General features: G+C 36.4%; 2 protein-coding genes across 5 annotated transcripts; one reads left to right on the forward strand and one right to left on the reverse strand.

Moving 5' to 3' along the window:
* Positions 1-1413: 1413 nt before the first annotated feature.
* Positions 1414-16210, forward strand: LOC141639100 (putative WD repeat-containing protein C3D6.12). 4 transcript variants are annotated; one of them, XM_074448285.1, is made up of 12 exons: positions 1414-1690; positions 3785-4264; positions 4354-5616; positions 6557-6679; positions 6889-7070; positions 7157-7388; positions 7476-7685; positions 8540-8668; positions 12182-12250; positions 12831-12953; positions 15348-15398; positions 15656-16210. In XM_074448285.1, exons 2-12 carry the CDS (start codon positions 3815-3817, stop codon positions 15833-15835), a joined length of 3012 nt encoding a protein of 1003 aa, XP_074304386.1. In that variant the 5' UTR covers positions 1414-1690; positions 3785-3814; the 3' UTR covers positions 15836-16210. The 4 variants fall into 4 exon arrangements, with proteins under 4 accessions (XP_074304386.1, XP_074304390.1, XP_074304387.1 ...); XM_074448289.1 differs by having other exon boundaries at positions 1476-1690; positions 3812-4264; XM_074448286.1 differs by having other exon boundaries at positions 1518-1694.
* Positions 16211-16784: 574 nt separating this feature from the next.
* LOC141639101 (alpha carbonic anhydrase 7) lies at positions 16785-19076 on the reverse strand. The gene is made up of 7 exons (XM_074448290.1): positions 18919-19076; positions 18481-18698; positions 18061-18167; positions 17871-17973; positions 17280-17441; positions 17108-17161; positions 16785-17029 (listed from the first exon to the last, which is right to left on the reverse strand). Exons 1-7 carry the CDS (start codon positions 19001-19003, stop codon positions 16934-16936), a joined length of 825 nt encoding a protein of 274 aa, XP_074304391.1. The 5' UTR covers positions 19004-19076; the 3' UTR covers positions 16785-16933.
* Between the last annotated feature and the right edge of the window lie 1114 nt (positions 19077-20190).

A 20190-nucleotide genomic window follows, 5' to 3' on the forward strand; every position in this document is an offset into this window, starting at 1 on the left:
TGTTTAAAAAAGAGATCTAACAAAAATCCTCCAAATAGGCTAGATATATAATTGAGTCTTAATGGTTAATAGTCAAAAACAAATTTGTATTGTTTAGAGATCTAACAAAAATCCTCCAAATTCAATAATTTTACACCATTCAACATTTACACGGTCGTATGCTTACAAAATAGAATATTCGTAAATGTTGTAAGTTAATCTAATTTGTGAATCTTATAAAATCGGCCTCAGTTATCATGTGTTCATTTTATGGAATTAAACCACATTTTTGGGATTGACATTTTAAATTAACTAAAATCGGTGGTGCGTACAACTATAAAAATAGGTAATTACATAATACAATTGTGTCTTCGTATTCTATACAACTGATATAATTAATACCAAAAGGTGTAGCTTTATTTTAAGTTAAAGAGAATCCATCAATAATAAACCCAAAAGTTTTTTGTGTTCCGATTTTCAAGATTGTTGGACTTTTTTTTATTAACTTAATTGACTTCTACTATCAAAGCATGACAATGTAAACCAATGTTTGAAATTTGTTGCTCAACAAATTCTTAGAACATTCAATATGCATATTGTTAAAGATGATCCTAATGGGAGTCTCATGTATTCTATGTAACAGAATCACATATAGTTTTGTACTGTTGTTTAGAGACTACTAATTTTATTGGAATTTAGTATGGATTTGATTTTACGAGAATGTATATAAAGAGCAAAACACTCTCTTAATTAATTGTAGATAATCGAGGTAAACTTTTGCTATAGGAGATCTAACATTTCTCTAAACATACTAAACATAGATAATTATGATACTTGTTGCTTTACGTAAAACCATTTAGTTTTACGTAGTTGTTATAGGTTAAAATAACTTGCAAAACTCATAAAGGTCTGTCTCAGTTATTAAAGGCGATTCATTTGGTGAGCTTCACTATATTTACGGAGATAATGTTTTGTATTTAATTAAAACCAGTGATACGATACCTATAACAATAATGGAAAAACTAATCACATACTTTTACCATGTTACTTGATGTTTTACAACTGAATTGATAACTACTAAATGACAAAACTCCTATGCAAAATGACAATTCTATCCTTATTGAAAATCTTTATTTACAAAAAATGCCACCCAAACCAACACTAACCCACCATAAAACCCCACCTTTATGTTTTTTTAATATTTTTAACCTCTTCTTTCTCTCTTTCCCATGTATCTTTTAATAGTTAATATCAGTGTAAAAACCAAATCAAGTTATACCAACCATGCACGAACTTTTGTTTATTAATGATTTAAACATAATTGAACTTTTTTAATCAACTATAAAATATATTTATATAGATGACTCTAATGGATGCCACTAGTCTATAGTATTGATTGATAATAATTTCCCCTCTAACTTTCATTTTCCCTTTACTTTTATGAACCATTTAATAATAATTTCCCTCTAATTTTCATTTTCCCTTTATGAATAAATTAATGGACTCCAATTTTACCGTCTTTTCTTTACCAAAATCCCAATTCTTTCCTTAAACCCAAAACCCACCACTAGGCTCTAACCCTAAATTCACCTCTAACCATAAACTGAGATTATACAGCAGCCGACGACGATAGTGACCGGCGAAGACGACGACCAGCAAGAAGGATAAATCCCTCTTTTTTTATTCCTATTTCGAATCCATCAATTATTTAGTAAGTATGATTTTAATCTTTTTATTGTTTTTAATTTCATATGCTTATTTGAATTGAATCTCATACGAATTTGCTATTCAGTTTTCTATTCAAACGAATTTGCCCTTAAATTAGTACTGTATTAACTTGCTATTCAATTGATATTAATTTGTTCTTAATTTCATATGTTTCGTCTGATTCTACTGATGATGATTTGTCGAAGAGTGTGCTAGTTAATGAATGCATGCTTTAAACTTCGAGCTTTGCTTATTAGATTTTCAGGGATAATGTACATGTGCTAGTTAATGCAAGTGAAATCAGTGGTGTTTGAATTTTATTTTTGTGTATACCTTTCCAATTACAAAAAAATGCATCAATTACTCTAGATAATTGTCCTCTTATTCTTTTGGGGTAAATCCAGTAGAAGAATAAGAAGATTATTTGTCTTAAATTATATAGTTTATTTTCAATTCTAATTTCTGGGTTTAATAATTACTCGTGTCAAGTTTTTTGTCATTATTGTCACTTATGGTAAATTTATGGGTTTTCTTCTCCTTTTCTGGGCTTTTCAGTTAATTATGGGTTTGTTATTATTCTTTTTTGTTATTAAAAATGTAAATATTGTTATTGGACATATTTAATATTTATTGTTTATATTTAATATTGGAAATCATCGAACAATGTAGAGGACAATGTAGATGGACAATTCTGACAATAGTCATAAAATTTAATTACTTGAAATAATTGTTGTAATTATAGCTACTTGAAACCAATTTATTATATACGGAGTATACAATTAAGACTTGATAGAAACCAAGTATAATGCTGTGTTAATTCCCATATACAACATGGGTACTGAAAATCAGGAAATACAAAATGTATTTTTTTGACTTATTGACTTTCAACCACAGAGCGACACATAGGCTCTGTGGTTGTTGCTTTAATAAATAAGATACGATATCAGGGGTCGTTTGGTTCACTACTTAGGAATGGAATGGATTGGATTGAGAAATCATAGGAGTATGGGGTTCTAATTCCATACCTTCCAAAACATGTTTGGTTCATTAGGAAAATAAATATGAAGGAATGGAGTTTGAATCCATGGGGAGGAGGTGGGTATAGGATTCCAAGGGGTTGGGGTGGAATGAGAATCCATCAGGATTCTAAATCCATTCCAAAATACCCCAACCAAACACTAGAATGTCGTGAGGTCATGTGACTTACACATGGTAGATTGTCGTGAAAACTAAGAGGGTGGTGGCAAAGGCCAAAGGGTAGACAACTTTTTTTTTTTTTTATATATATGGTGGCCGAAATTGGTAGTGAGAGAAGGATAGTGTCATAATTTGGAGTGGTATAATGCAATTCTTTCGTGTAGTGGAAGAGACTTTGTGGATTTTGGGATGAGCCATGCCAGGTTTTGGGCGAGTGGTTTGCTGCTTTCGCTTAAAAATAATATCTACCATGAGGGGTTGTGGCCGAATTTTGATAGTGACCAAAGGAGTGGTGGTCGAATTTTAGTAGTGAGATAATGCAATTTTGGTGGTAATTTGGCCAAGAGGCTGGTGGCCAATAATTTTGGCGGTGGTTGACCAAAGGAGTTGCGGCAAAACATTAATAGTGGGTTTGCTGCGGTTCTTGGGGTTGTGTAAGGTGGATTAAGGGTGGTGGTAGTGGAAGAAGATTAACTCTTAATTAAGGCGTTAACTTTTGTCAAGAGCCCCACTCTACCACATTTGAAGACCATCTCAATCAAAGCTTTAAGGTTATGATCGACTCAATCAGTGATCATATATCTTATATCTTGGGCCATTGAAATTAAGAAACCGTTGCTTAGGAATTAGAAGATGAGTTTTTAAATTCTAAATTTCCAATTAAAGAAGAAACGAGTTGGGAATTCGGGTCTTAGAAAAAAAGAGGGTAGAGTCAGGGTGAGAAATTAGAAAAGCATTGCTTTGTTTTTACTAAATTAGATTTTTTTTCTTTTCCTACCATTATTATTATTTTAAAACTCTGAACAATGGGCCCTTTTCTAGCTTGGGCCCTAGGCCGCCGCCCCTCCATACGACCCTCAGAACCGGGCCTGTCTATAACATATGTTTGTTGTTTTGACAGCATATATTTATATTTATATTTATATAGAAGATGGTAAAGTCGTACCTGCGGTATGAACAAAGGGAAGTGTTGGGAGTGATAGCATCAGGAGAGTCCAACATAAGCTATGATAACTCTGGCAAGTTCCTTCTGTCTCCTGCTCTTGACAAGGTTGGTATTTGGCATGTTCGTCAAGGCATTTGCTCCAAATATCTCTCTCCTTCTTCCTCTTCTCCTGGACCGTCTCTTGGCGTTACCGCTCTAGCCACTTCCCCATCTTCCCTGGTTGCTGTTGGCTATGCAGATGGAAGTATAAGACTATGGGATTTAGATAAAGGGACTTGTGAAACAACACTGAATGGCCACAAAGGAGCAGTGACGGCTCTTGTTTTCAATAAAAATGGTTCCACTCTAGCCTCTGGCAGCCAAGAGAATGACATTATCCTCTGGGACGTTGTTGGTGAAACCGGTCTTTACCGTCTTCGTGGTCACCGCGATCAGGTTTTACACTCTCTGAATTCATACTTTTGCAATTTGCATACTTTTGTAAGCCTTTGAATTCATTTTTTGCTTATTGTTTTCCATCTTAGGTCACAGATTTGCTCTTCTTGGATTCTGGCAAGAAATTAGTTAGCTCCTCTAAGGACAAGTTTTTACGAGTTTGGGATCTTGAGACACAATACTGTATGCAAATTGTAAGTGGTCATCACAGCGAGATTTGGTCAATTGCCTGTGATCCAGAGGAGAAATTTTTGGTAACCGGTTCAGCAGACCCTGAGCTTCGGGTTTACACTATAGTAAAATCTGATCAGGAAAGTGAGCCATCTGAAGATACTCGTAACCCTGATGAATCTGTAAATAACGGACTTCCATTGGCTGTTAATAAATGGGAAGTCTTGAAGCCCTATGGTGAAGTTGAGAGAGAGACAAAAGACAGAGTTGCTACGTTAAGATTTAACAAGTCTGGTAATTTTCTGGCCTGTCATGTGGCAGGGAAGATGGTCGAGATATTTCGTGTACTAGATGAGGCTGAGTCCAAGCAAAAGGCTAAGCGCAGACTTAAGAGGAAAAAAGAGAAGACAGAGAAGAAGAAAAAGGGTTCCGAGAATGGAGATGACAATCATGCTACACAAGGAGAAAACATTCTCACTATTATACCTTCTGATATATTCAAGCAATTTCAGATCCTGAGAGCTAAGAAGAAGATATGTTCAATTTCCTTCTGCCCCACTAATCTGAAGAATTCTTTGGGGACATTAGCCATCTCATTGAACAATAATTCAATAGAAATTTATTCGATAGAAGAAATTATAAAAGAAAGTGTGGAAGAAAGTGTAGAAGAAAGTGTAGAAGAAAGTGACTCAAATAGGCGAACACAAGCTATTGAGCTCGAAGATCGCCGATCTGTTGTGACGCGAACACAAGTTGTGAGGCCAACACAAGCTATTGAGCTCGCAGGTCACCGATCTGTTGTGAGAAGTCTCTGTCTAAGCCCTGATAACTCTCTTTTATTGTCTACCACTCATAATGCAGTCAAGATTTGGAACCCGAGTACAGGCAACAGTCTCCGGACTATTGATTCTGAATATGGGCTGTGCAGTATGTTTGTTCCCGTTAATTCTAGCAACAAGTCTGCCAGCAACAAGTATGCACTAGTTGGAACCAAAGCTGGAAATGTTGAAATTATTGATGTTGCTAGTGCCACTTGTGTGGAAGTAGTGAAGGCTCATGGAGGTGATTTAAGGTCAATTGCAGCTATTCCAAACGAAAGTGGCCCAGTTGGCTTTGTGACGGGAAGCACAGACCGCGATGTTAAGTTTTGGGAATATCGGAAACTGAAAAACTCTGGTGAGGTGAGTCCTTCGTGAACTCAGGACTACTCGTTTTGGCTTGTAAATTTCTCATTTCAATTCTCATATAGACAAAATTTCTTTAGTCCATATGCAACTTAGTTCATGTCCCTTTTACCTTTTTGACGGATATTCTGTTGCTAAGCCTATTTTTCTTTTTAAAAAGATCTGCCATCTGACATTGGTTTCAGTACCGTTTGTATGTTTGATACTAAACTCTTATGTGTCATCTATTTGTGGGTACGAGGATTATTGCTTCTATAAGAATCTGAATCTGCTGGCATTTTGGCAAATTAATAGGATATAGGGGTGGTAGAGGTGGCTGGCCCAACACAGCCTGACCCGTCTCTTGGGTCAACGAAAACCAGCCCAGACTGGCCTGCCCATGACCCGGTGCGACCTGCCCAACCTATCATGCCAGTTTAGGGTCCAAGATTCCTGGCCCGGCCTGCCACTGACCCGTTAAAAACAAAAAAAATAAAAACCTGATAATTGGATCAGACCCGTGGCCCGGCCAGCCCAATCCACTCCAAGGGCCGGTTCAGGGTCAAGCAGGCAACCTAATTTGGCGCGTGACCACCGCTAGGGGTGTGTGATCATAAGTTTTGATCTTATCCTGTGTTAGATGTTGATATTTAACTGAATGTGCCCTTTGGGGTGATACATCTTACTTTGTGCTTGTTTGTCCATCCTCACTTGGTATCACGGAGCATGGCTTGTATATTAGTCGATATTTCCATCTGTCCTGAAATTACTTCATCTGCTATTATTGCGTTGAATGCATAGTCATTTCTTGACTCTTAAGGTGCATATATCTGCAAAAAATAGTTCTGATGAGCGATTGCTATCCATGACGCTGAGCTTGTGTTTGCTCGCGTAACAGTGTTGGAAACAAGTGCTATACTGTTGCATCTTAGTAACAATATGCTACTCTTACATGCAGGCCACGGAGAAACTAACAATATCAAATGTGAGGACAATGACTATGAGTGACGAAGTTGTTAAGATTGCTATAAGTCCAGATGCGAAATATATTGCCGTTGCGTTGCAGGATAGTAATGTGAAGGTAGTTTGACCGGAATCATCTATTTTTGGGATTGTTATTGACCTATTGTTACATCAGCCCCCTCTTATTTTACTAGCCACTTTTAGTTTTATGTTTATAAAGTCTATGTTTATTTAGGATTCCCACCAGTCGTAAACTCTTATGTTTAAAGGTCCAGTGTTCTCAGTCAGCATTCTCTATCTGCTCTGAAATGTGTTAACTCTTTTTAGGTCTTCTATTTGGATACCCTCAAACCTTATCTTACGCTATATGGTCACAAGATGCCCGTTCTGTGTATGGATGTATCATCTGATGGAGACTTGATTGTTACTGGTTCTTCAGACAAAAATTTGAAGATTTGGGGTTTAGACTTCGGTGACTGCCATAAATCCATATTTGCTCATGCTGCGAGGTACTTCTGTTTGGTGGTTTTATCAATAAGTTGTTTGATTCTCTTGGGTATCATACTTGACAATTGAGCTATTTTGCGTGTGACAGTGTCATGGATGTGAAGTTTGTTCCAAATACTCACTACGTGTTTAGTGTTGGGAATGATCGGCTTGTGAAGTTTTGGGACGCCGATAAATTTGAGTTGCTTTTGACTCTTGAAGGGCATCATGCTGAGGTATGGTGTCTTGCAATCAGCAGCCGTGGTGATTTTGTTGTCACAGGATCAAAGGACAAGTCCATACGTCGTTGGGATAGAACCGATGAACCCTTTTTCATTGAGGTGCTGCTTTTTACTCAATTTTGTTGGTGAGCCTTCAGGACCATTTTTCTTTATTTTACAATGATTTTGACTAGACTTCATTTGCAGGAAGAGAAAGAAAAAAGGTTGGAGGAGATGTTTGAGGCAGATCTTGATGGTGCATTTGAAAATAAATATGGCCCAAAGGAAGAACTTCCTGAGGAAGGTGCTGTTGCGGCAGCTGGAAAGAAAACACAAGAAACATTAACTGCAACTGACTTAATTATTGATGCATTGGACATGGCTGATGCTGAAGTTCTGCGTATTACTGAACACGAGGTAATTTTTGTATCATTCGAGCTGTGTTGCTTGTATTTAGAAGATTCAGTGATGTTTTCTCTGGCTCTTCCTACACATGGCATATGCATCATGTTGGTTGGGTCATTTTGGGTATATCTTACGCGTTGAGCCGAGTCAGGGCAGGTCATTTTGGAGACACCATTACCAGATTATTTGTGTACAGACAGTTTGTTTTCAGTTCAAATGCTGGGGATTGGGTTTGTTGGTTTGAGCTGGGTTGTTTCACATCAATAGTTTGTCACAACCTTTACTGTCTCATTATTCGGGTAGTTTCATGGCCATTACAAGACGACATAATTCATTTTGAGTAGGTTGGGATGTGTCAGATCAGGTTACTATGGGGTTCAAAAAAGTTCAGCCCAGCTATGGCTGCAGTATGTCGTCATGGGAATCTTGTTGTTCTCTTCAGGTCTAGACCGTGTGTAAACCAGGTCTCAAATCAAGTCAATTTGCCATGTCGCGACCTGCTTGGCTACAATATGTGTACAATTGTCAAATGACCTTATCTTTTTACACCTCCGGTCCTAGTGAGTTTTGTAGTAGGAAGAAAAATTCTAATGAGTAAATTACCTTTTATGTCTAGTTACTTGACATGCCCAAAGTTATTTGGTGCGTCAGTTAATATCTATTTCTCTCCTCCATGTCTCTTTACTCTCTTTATGGTGGTCGGTTGAATGTTTTTGAGCTCTCTTTTTCTAATGGATCAAATTGATGTTTTTACCTGCACCAGGGTAAAGAATATGTTAGCTAAAATGTGATATCTGTGCTTTATCCTTTTTAGATTGATTATGATGTGCAGAAGGATAAAGAATACTTTTAATTGTGATTTGCAGAAGGAGAAAACAATAGGCAAAGTCTCTAAGTTCGTGCCTAATATGCTTCTGCTTGGGCTCACACCCTCTGATTATGTACTTCGTTCGCTTTCCAAAGTTCAGACTAGTGACCTGGAACAGACGTTACTTGTAAGTCACACCTCAAATTATTTATCTTACACTTGTGAGTTAAATCTCTTAATTCTGTTTAGTATAACTTGTTATAATCAAGTATTATGTCCTGAACACAAGACACAAAGTGTCACGGGCCTCTTAAGCAGTGGCGTAGCTACCTAGTAGCATGGGGTAGCAGCCGCTACCCCAAATCCCGAAAATTTGACTAAGAAGATGAAATTTTGCTACTCCATATATCGCTGATATGTGTCAGGATAAATAAATAATACGTTTCTAAGATAGCATTAGAATGTACATGGTCTAATGGTAAAGTATAAGTACATCTCTCACGAGAGTCGGGTTCGACTCCTACAATAAGCAATTTTTTTCACTTGTTGAGTTGTGTATTGCTTGTATATGGTGGTACCCACATTATCTTTTAACCCCCTCGAAAGTTCGCTTAGGCTCGTTTATAATTTTTTTGTATAATCTTTATATTGTAATATTATTATTATTTCAAATTATATTTTATTTGGACATTTATATAAGTATGTTATAATATAATAATTTTTAATATTTTAATATTTTATTTGTTTTTCACGAGCTTGAGCCAAAAAAATGCTTAATGAAAGGTCTTAACTACCTAGGATTTGAGGCACCGTCATTCCCATCAACAACCACGTCAATTATCGCGAATTTTTTTTTTCATATTTACAAATTGAAAGTGTAGTTCTTATTGAGCAACAAAAAAAAAAAACGAATTGTTTATAAAAAAATTCTATGTTGTTACCGTGCTCACGGTTTCACGCTACTTTCGCTACCCCAAATTTTCAATCCTGGCTCCGCCCCTGCTCTGAAGGGATGAGTGAGAGGAGGGTACGGGTGGCAGCATAGAGTTTAATATAGGGAGAGAGAGTGATAATCAACACATTTTATCCTCTGTTAAGTTTAAAGCTTACATTTGTCACGGGCCTCTGAAGGGATGAGTGGGAGGAGGTTACAGGTGGCAGCATAGAGTTTAATATAGGGAGAGAGAGTGATAATCAACAGATTTTCTCCCTGTTAAGTTTAAAGCTTACATTCACATAGTTTTAATATTTGTATGACATTGTCTTGGATTTACCGAGCTGTCAAGTTATAATTTGAGTCACAGTTTGGCGTCTTTTATTTGAATTGCTCAATGGGAAGAGGGTACGGGTGGCAGCTTAGAGTTTAATATAGGGAGAGTTATAATCGACACATTTTTCTCCCCTGTTAAGTTTAAAGCCTACATTCACATAGTTCTAATATTTGTATGACATTGTCTTCGACTTACGGAGCTTTCAAGTTATAGTCTGAGTCACAGTTTGACGTCTCCTATTCGATGTGCTGAATCCATATTATACCTTTTTGTATATGGTTGTCACTCTATGATGTTTTTTTGTACACAGGCATTACCTTTTTGTTCTTCCCATGTACTTTATGAAGGTCAAAGTTATGAATCTTTGACCATCAATGACGTATAAACTATTTTATTTTATAATATGATATTTACATAGTTACATTTGTTAACAAAAAACCTTTTATACCAAATATTCAGTTAAAAATATAAGAGGATTAAATGATGTTCAAAGTGCCACCTAGGATACCGTGTATAAAGTAAATAAGAGAAACAGTGTGAATCAGAGGGAGTATTCTATCTTTACTAATCAGGAAAAAGACATTCGAAGGTAAGCGCCATCTATGTATGCTGTCTGAAAATTTGAAGAGACTGTTCTTGGATGACCAGTGGCCAAAAATGAAACTATGTAAGAAGCACACAATTTTGAGATTCATTCACTGTACATTATATTCCAAATTTGTAACTTTGGATCTACTGAAACTAATATTTTCTAGGGGAAGATATCCTGTTTATCTAGTTAACTTTCTTAACCGGGCAAGAGCGCCTCTCTTCTCCTTTTAGCGATTCTAGTAGTCAAGTAAACATGAATCTTGTTCTTGATAAATGAAATAATATACGTACTCTAGAATAATAATTATGGTACAGTCACACAGTACCTAACATTTCCCTAATTTTCAGGAATACTACCTATTATTTGCATCTTTTTTGTCCACAGTTTCACTCCTCTCTCCCAGTTTCACTACATTTAATCCCTCTTTACTGACCCCCCCTAATTAAACTCCTCAAATTAAACCATTTTTATCCAATTAATTGGAGGGAAAAAGAATAATAGGCAGTATGAATTCTAACCCGTCTTTCCCAGTTTCACTCCAATTTAATCCCTCTTTACCGATTTCCCATCCCCCTATTAAACCCCTCCAATTAAACCCTTTTCCCCAATTAGGCATCTCTCCCCAAATTTGCCGCCTCTTTTCAGTTTTCTCTCCTTTTTCACTCTAGCTCCTCTTCAAACCCTTGCTTCATTCTCCCTAACCCGCTATGTCAACTTCAAGTCCCTCTTCAAACACAGCAAACCTATGCGAGAGATGCAACTGTGGGCCTGTGGCATCAATTAAAACAGCGTTTTTTTTTTCACGGTTTTCCCCTCTTCTCCATCCTCAATATTTTTGATTTATTCCCTTACTTTCCTACTCTCACTTACTGCCATGCCTTCCTTTCCCTTTTCCCTTCCATGTCTACTATTTCCCTTCCTTGGCCCGTTGTTCCCTTGGATTGATCGTTTGACATAGTTTAAAAATGGGAGGATTTGATGGTTAGTAGGTGAAAACAATGGTTATGGTGTATGGGGCGAGTAGGTGAATAAAGACATGATGGAAAGAAGTAACATCAGCTTTATAAAAAAAAGGAAATCAGAGCTTCTTCCATTAGTCAAGACTGAATGTTTAGTTGTTGACTTTTTTTGACGGAAACCACAATCTGTTACTCTTTTGCAAAATAAAATAAAATGTACTCCGTATATAGTAGGTGCCTTCTGACCAAAAATCACATTTTGTTCCATTACCTTGCCTCTTCTTTCTCAATTTTGTTTTTTCTATTACTACCTTATCCAGTTATACTAAACCTGTTTTTACACTCAATTTCATATTTTAACTTCATAACACTATATTACCTTATTTTATTTTCTCAAATTTTTCTGTTCTTTTTTGCTTTACCCGTAGCGAGGGAATGGAAAACATCAGGCTTTAGGGGTAAAAAAAAGATGATGATTAACTTGAGAGAACAAAAATCAGGGAAAAAGATGGTTGGGTAGTTTTGGGAAAAAGGAATAAAAGTTTGATGGGTAGTTTCGAAAAAAAAAAAAATAGTTAGTTTTTTCGCAAAACAAAAACTAGTCACCGGAATTTTGACCTTTTTCATTGGAGTAGTGTTTTTGGCAATGTTTGGAATCTTTGACTAAAAACCCTAATAATTATCAAAGTAGGAACCAGATTAGAGAATCAGTTTCTCAAGAAGCAATAGGAGGAGAATTGCAAATTCTTATTCCGAAAATGATTTGGCTTTCTTTATAAGGCTGTTTAGGATAACATTTCCAGCATGGTTGTGATTGCATTATCCTATTCCACCATTGCATAATATACTAACATCCAGCTCTGTTGTATTTGTTGCAGGCATTACCATTCTCAGATGCTCTAAAGCTGCTTTCTTATTTGAAAAATTGGAGAACAAATATTGAAAAGGTCATACTTCAATCATGTGTACAACTATGCTAATATTAAGCAACCCAGTCTTTTGTATTAGTTGATTTGGTTAATTTTTTTTTTATCTTAAGCGATGTGATTCTATGATAGATCCTGCAATGTAAAGGTGTTTTCATGTGTTTGTTCTTTGAAAACGAATTGTTTTTAGTCTTGCGGAAGACTTTAGTTTTTTGGGGACTTGATTTTCCAGTCTTTCTAAATCCTTGCTTTGTTCTATCATATTCCAGCCAAAGAATAATGTATTTTTGGCCCCAAAGTTATTTTACAAATCATTTACATGCTGGAATTTTTTGGCTACATAGGAATTGAATGGAGGTGAATTGAATGGGCTCTTAAAAGTAAAAAGTTAAATTATGTAAGAACAAGAAGCTCGTAGTGGGGTCTAGTAAACCGCAGAGGCCAAACACCAATCTAGAAAACCTATTTTTAATTCGCTAATTGTTTGTTATTCAACATTCATTTCTTGCATTTTTGAACTCTTATGTGAGTAGGTTCTTATGTAGGTCGGTAGTGTATAACTTTTATGTTCAAATATTAATACCGTAATTTGCTATTACAGATTGAACTCATCTGCAGAGTTGCAATAATATTAGTTCAGACACATCATCATCAGTTGATTAGCACACCTTCAGCTAGACCTCTCTTGAGTGATCTGAAAGATGTCCTGCATGCAAAAGCAAAGGTATTCATACATTCTTGCTTTTGCAGCCTTGCTTTAGATTTTGACTTCAACTCACATGTTGACATATTTGATGGGCTTTTATCTTACTAGTCATGCTTATTGTCATAATCTGTCTTTTGTGCACACATTTCTTTATTTAGAGGTTGCTATTGGTGGAATGTGCCTCTGATTTATTACTCTCTGTCCCAGCCGATGATACGTTTTCTTTGTTCATCACAGCCAATAGCAATATGGTTCCTTTGTAGGCGTGCTTTGTGCGATAAAGAATGTATGTGGGACTCTCTAGTCCACTTGCTTATGCTTTATATAAAAAAACCGATCCAAAAGTAAACTTTAACTATTGGCTCAGGGAGTAATAAACACTACAGTCCCGAGTGGCGAGGACTGTCAAACAAATGTCCACTGTGCAATGGTCAACATTGGTTGATCATCCTGCCAGTGTACAACTGTGCAGTGTGCACACTCAGAAATAGATGAACTTCGGGTCTATGAATTATTTTCCCACTGCTTTTGCAAAAGGTAAATATTCATCGAGGTTAATAATAAATGGATCAATTGCAAAACACTATCTTTTAAATACACGACTTTGCAAACTATTCCCTTTTTTATATTCATTTTTATGAGTTGCTACCGTATAAATATATTTTTGTGTGCAATGCTCCCCAATATCTCTCTATAGTAGTGCCACCCCCGTTGTTAGCTCTTTTACATTTTTCTGTGCTGACAGCGGAAGGTCACTCTTCTGTTTCATCTCTTCCAATTGCTCTAACGTGATTCCCTTTTCACTGATTTCTGTCTCCAAACACCTTTTCTCAGTCAGTGACTTGTTACCGTCCTTGCTTTTCCACTCAGTCATTGGTTCATCAACCCACTTTGCTTTTCCACTCAGTCATTGGTTCATCAACCCACTTTAAGTATTTTCTCTCGCGCATTGTGTTTTCGGATTATAAAATTTGGAGGCTAAAACTCTTCTTGCTGGACCCTGGTTGATCCATAACTTATGTCAAGCAACAAGGATAGTGCAACGACACCTGTCTTCTGTAATAGAAGTGTTAGAAGACCTTTCAATTGACAGAGGGTCTGCAAATGAGCTGAATGTAAGGGAGAGAACATGAAGAAAGAGGGAATATTAAGAGGGAAGAAATTAATAGGGGGGATGGCTGGGTTATAAAGAGCTGAAAAGGGAGGGGAAAATAAGAGGGCAACAAGACATATAGAAGAAAATGAAATAAGATGACCACTCATGTGCATCCGTTAGTAAAAGTCAGGATGTTCGACATTTTTTCTGGAAAGTGAACTTGGAGAGTATTGCACGTAATGACGTAAATATATTTGTAAGGTAGTGTCTCACAAAGGTTGTAGTTTGCAAAATCGTGCTTGGAAAAGGTAATACTCCATATCTTGCAATGGATCCATAATAAAAAGGTTTTTTTGTATATAATTACCTATTATGTTTAAATGTTTACAAATTGCCACCTATTATGTTCATCTTTACAATAACCCCCTAGTTTTCAAGTTAAAGCTCACCATCCACACCTATTTTACATTTTATTAACGGTTTATGTTATTTATCATCTCGATTACATTGTAACGACTTGTGATTATATGCAATACCCAAATTTATCAACCATCAGTCCATCACCCACCCACATCTCCACCAACCATCAAGGCATCAACCACCACCCCACCTCCTTCCCATAACCCCCAACCATCGCCTCCGAGCTCCGCCGCCGCAAACTCACCCTCAACTACCACGTACATTGTACCACGAACCCACCCCACATGCCCACTGCGATCACCCGTAAACCCCTCCACCATTGGATATGACACCCACGACCAGGTACAACCGTACAATTGGCCACCACCCAAAACCGTCCCTTAAACCCATCTCACAAGTCACAACCAGATCTAGAAAACTCAGGAGGTTATTTCAAAAGTTCAATTTTTATTCAAATTAGCAAAAAAGGCATATATATTTATATCATCATAATCGTATTTACAAAGTTTTCAGCTTCAGAGTTCACAACTTTTTCAATCAGATAATTCTGGGGGGTTTTTATTTTGGGCTGATCTGCAAGTTTTCTTGGTTAATTTCAGTAAACAAGCTAATTTAGGAGGTTGTGTTGGGTAGTGCTTGGCTAGATCTGGTTCGTGGTGCTGTGTACGCGGTGGTTGAGGGTGAGTTTGCGGTGGTTAGGGTGGTCGACGGAGTTTGGCAGTGGTGGTTGGGGGTTATGGGAAGGAGGTGGGATGGTGGTTGGTGGAGATGTGGGTGGGTGATGGTTGCGTTGGTAAACAACTGCAGTTATATGTTCACAAGCAAATGTTGAAATTCAGTGTAAGCCTTAATTAAAGATTCAAATTGTATGGTTAACAATTCTTGTTATTTTGCAGGAATGCAAAGATACTATTGGGTTTAACCTTGCTGCCATGAATCATCTCTCGGTATGTGTGCTTGTATGGAACTTTATCATAATGCAATGGGGAATTGCTAGGTGGAGCACGGTGCCGTACCGTTAAACTCAACAATAAAAAGAAATGAACAGTAGTGTGGTAGACGCTCATTTGAGCACTGTTCGGCTTTTTCTTTTTGAGTATTAACGGTATAGCACAATGAGGCACCTAGCGTGCCTGTTGGGTGTTGTTATCAGTTATTTATGCAAGTTAGATGGAAGATATATGACATGTTCATATTGTTTCAGCAATTAAGAGCTATGAAAAATGATGCACCTTTTCGAGATGCTAAATCAAAATTGCTCGAGGTCCGTTCAAAGCGCGCGAGACTGGGTGAAAGTCGAACAGAAACGAGAGGGGAACGAAAGAAAAAGAAAAAGCAGAAATTAGGAAGTGATGGACATGCTCGGTCTGTCGTTGCTTTATAGTGGCTCGCATCAGTCTCTTCGTATTGTTGCCTCTTTGGATTCCCAATCCTGTATTGAAAAAAAAACGACGAGAACCTGATGTTGGGAAGGTTTACCCGGAAAACTAGAGAAGTTTTGTAGACCTAAATGTGATTTTCATAAATGTGACACATTGTAGGACTAAGTTAGGATGGTAGGCTGGGAGCTCCTTGCCAGCAAGCCTCAATTTTGGAAATGGAAGTTGCATTTAATTGAGGAACAGGCATATGTGAAAAAACCATGAAATTCCAATAGAGGAACAGGCTTTAAATTTCACACATTTGATGTATTCGTGCTTAAACTCATTCTGTTTAATTGTTGACTTAATTTTTACTAATTGACCTTATGACTTGATAATATCTGCATTTGAATGTTTAGTTGGTTCAAATTCTTGCATATCAGAGTTCAGCAGTGGCATAATGTCCTAGAAAATTGGAGGATTTTGCAATGGTGCCAAGGGTCCAGATGGGTGTTAGGTTGGTTGGGCTGAGGGCGGGGTCGTCTGAGGTGGGGTGGGACGTGTGGATGGTCAGTGAATGAGAGATGCACAGGAAGATAAGGTTGGTGAAGTAAATGTTCCTAAATACAAATCTCGACCTGTAACCACGTAAAATCTTTGCTACTTTAAGATTTGTGTTGGGCTAGTTAAATAGAAAACGTTACACGCACCTTTTCCATTTGTCCCATTATAAATAAGAGTCTGACGCTGAGATATAATGCTTTAATTCAACTAGTTGTTTTAATATTTAGCGGTACTTCCAACATTTGGTTCATTTCTTACCATTATTTGAACATTACAACTCTTGCACAATATATTGCTATATAAACACCCTTGACGATTTTATTTTCTACTAGAATTAAGTATACAACAATAACAATATATGAGAACCAATTTTTCAAGGGACGACTTGGCTCCGCTGCCCAGTAATAATTTCAACAAGTGTATTTCTTATTGATAGACAAACGTTGCTTATATAGCAATTATTACAAGAGGACGATAATTAAAAACTTAACATGACTAGAATATATCATAAATATATCTTTATGATATATTTGACACAATATAGAAAATTAGTACTACTATAATTCATAAGTGTATTTCTTAATCGGTTGGTAATAGAGGTTAACCTTCCTTCCATTTCGTGGTTGCAAAGGTCTTGCATTTGTCTGTGCATCCTGCAACATTACAAAATAAAAATTAGATTGTGCAGGCTACGGCCTAACATGGCAATAGAAGAACATCAGGCTACTTACATCATGAACAGCGTCCCTCAGCGATTTCACCTGTTTTTTTGAGACGGTTCCAATCTGTTTCAAACAGAGTATCAATCAATCATCAATGGGACTGTAAATTATCCGACTAAGTAGTTAACTATGTTGTTAAAGAGTAGAAATCGAGGGGAGTGGTGTGTCGCCATGTATGCACCTGTTCGTTGACAGTCCAAAGGACACCTTCAGTACAAGGAGGGGTAGTGAGTGAACCCATGTATCTATAGTACTTCCTTCCTCCCATCTTTATCTCAGCTGGGTTGATCAGTCCACCCTCTATTTCTTCGCCCACTCCTATTGATTTTATTTTCTTAATCAACTGTAAAATGCAGTAATGGAATCGGATCAATACATAAAAACTTGGATTAACATAAGTTACTTACAACAACATCATCTTAATCTTCATTAATTTCGTAAAGGAGACAGATCTAGTAGTCGCAAATAAGCAAACTGATCTAGTGTTTATACTCCATCTATCCCAGTTATTTGTTTACTTACTACATTTAAAGGTGTCTCATTCATTTCTTTATGTTACTATTTTTTTGAAGTTAATTTGATCATTTCCATAACCTACTTTTCACTTGTCACCAAATAACAATACCCACGGATGATCTCATTCTCTTTTCTTGGTAGTTTACCTTAGATAGAAAAAGGATAAACAAATGAAAGAGTACAAATCAAGGGGTAGTTTACCTTAGATAGAAAAAGGATAAACAAATGAAAGAGTACAAATCAAGGGGTAGTTTACCTTAGATAGAAAAGGGTCAGGCCTGCCAATCTTGTATAAAAGCCCAATCACAGCAATTTTGTTGTCCTTACTCTGGTGGACCATGTGTAGTTCCAAATCAAACCTAATTTATTCAATGAGAAAACAATGAGCTTAACTAAATAAATTATTAATGAGTCTTTTTTTACTAAATTAAGTAAAACGTACTGACCTAATCCCATTGATTGTATGCTCTGATGGGGAATGCCAATGTGATTGCGTTAAGATATAATTAGTGCCATTAATTTTTATCTTGCTGTTTTTATTCACCCATTCAATCTACATTCAACAAATACCAGTAATTATAATTAGGAAAAACACGTAAATTTCACTAAATAACTACGTGTTTTGGCTAAGCTATGACCTATAGTTCACCTGTTATCCCGACTTGAGGGAGAGCCTCTTTTGAAATAAACCGTAACGATTTTGAAATTTGAAGATATTGAGATTCTCTAGAGTTTATTTTAGGCGGAGTGGGTAATATCATATTTAGAAAACTTTATCTTGTAGAGTTATTCTACTAGTTTACGACTCTAGAGGATCATAACCATGTTGCCGTACAAAAACTAACTATATTATAAGTATGACATACCTGAATATCATGACCTCTATTCTTGAGTAGTGTGTGGCTAGTTCTATAGAACTTAATAATTTCCTCCGACTTGGGAACTAATGTCACTCTTTTATGGGGTAGATCAATGGGTGACTGTAGTTTACCGGTCTTACAAACTGCCCATTCTTTCTTAATATACCCCCAATTCTCCGGACCTCTTTTGTCTCCTTCAATATAATTGAATTCTGTTTCATCCTCTGCCCATTCATCACACAAATACAATTCAAAAATCTTATTTAAGACGAGCATATATACTTAGTTAAACATAAAGCAAGTCAAATATACTCCGTAATAACTTAGGCAAAATTAGAAGGCCTCGAGACTAGTGAAAAACATATCTTATATACTCGATGATATATACTTAGTTAAACGTAGATAGATTTATATAAAATGCGATTGTAAAATATATGGGTTTACCAACTTCTTGGCATGTGATGAACGTAGCAATTGACAAAATGAGGAAAAATGAAATCCATAACATTGCTACTGGTTTAATCTGCATCTTTACGTTTTTTATTTTTATTTCTTTTGTTTGATTAATGTTTGTTGTAATGGGTTTGAAGGGGAGGGGGAATGGGTGAATTTATAACGGAGTAGAGAAGAGTTAATGTTTCTGCTCAACTTTGGTACGGAATACCCCTCCGTTTAGGTCGTTTGTTATCTACTCCCTCTATTCAACTCAATATTACAAGTTTGTTTTTTTTTTTTACGTTTTTCAACGCGTGTTTTATGTAATAAATATCTTTAGCTACGTATTTGCAAAAATTATAAAAGTTAGATATTCTTAATGTGCTCCTAAAGTCGAATCAAATAAAATCTCACATGACTATATTTTCACTTATATATCGAGAGAAAATCGTCGACATTGAATGTTCACTTATGAATAGTGTACAAAAAAGAAACTTGTAATGTGGATTTGAATAGAGGGAGTATTTATTTTCGTATAAAAATTAAGGCTTCGTTTGGTTGTCTTACGGGAATTAATTTCCCATGATTTTACAAAACATGTGAATTGGTCAATTGACGGGAATTGCCCAAAATTTGTTTGGTTGGCATCCGGGAGTTGGATTCATGTGAGAGTTTCCAATTACCTAGGGGAAGTTAGGTAATTAAACTCCTCCATAATGGAGGAATTGAGAACTCCTAGGAAAATGCAATTCATGTGATTTTGGGCAAACAAACAATCTCCATTTTTCCAATTCACCCATTTTTAATGGGACAACCAAACGACACCTAATAAAATGACAAAAATGAGAGAGAATAATGATAAATTAAAGAATTATCTCTTATGTTCAGTTTATCCACTTCACATACCCACTTGGTAAAATTTATCAAAAATAAAAATCACCTATTTACTAAAAGAATAAGTGAACCTTACAAATTGACTTACGACAGATACTTTTGTCCCATACGAGAATTTATAGAGAATTTGTATTCATTATTAATGGGAAAAATGGATTGGGGTCCCGTCCAAAATACGTTGTACAGGAAATATTCAAATATCACGTTTTTGGTGATTTTTTTTTTGAGCAAACGTGTTTGGTGATTAATTAGCCATGAACTTGCATATAGTGAGTGATATGTTTGTACTTGTAGGAAATATCACGTTTTTTTCCTTTTATAAATATTTAGTATTGGGAGTGAGGATCATCTGTCCTATTTGGTGTCCCAATCTGTGTGCCACTCCAA

Source organism: Silene latifolia, unplaced genomic scaffold (assembly GCF_048544455.1).
Source record: "Silene latifolia isolate original U9 population unplaced genomic scaffold, ASM4854445v1 scaffold_275, whole genome shotgun sequence".
Taxonomy (NCBI): domain Eukaryota; kingdom Viridiplantae; phylum Streptophyta; class Magnoliopsida; order Caryophyllales; family Caryophyllaceae; genus Silene; species Silene latifolia.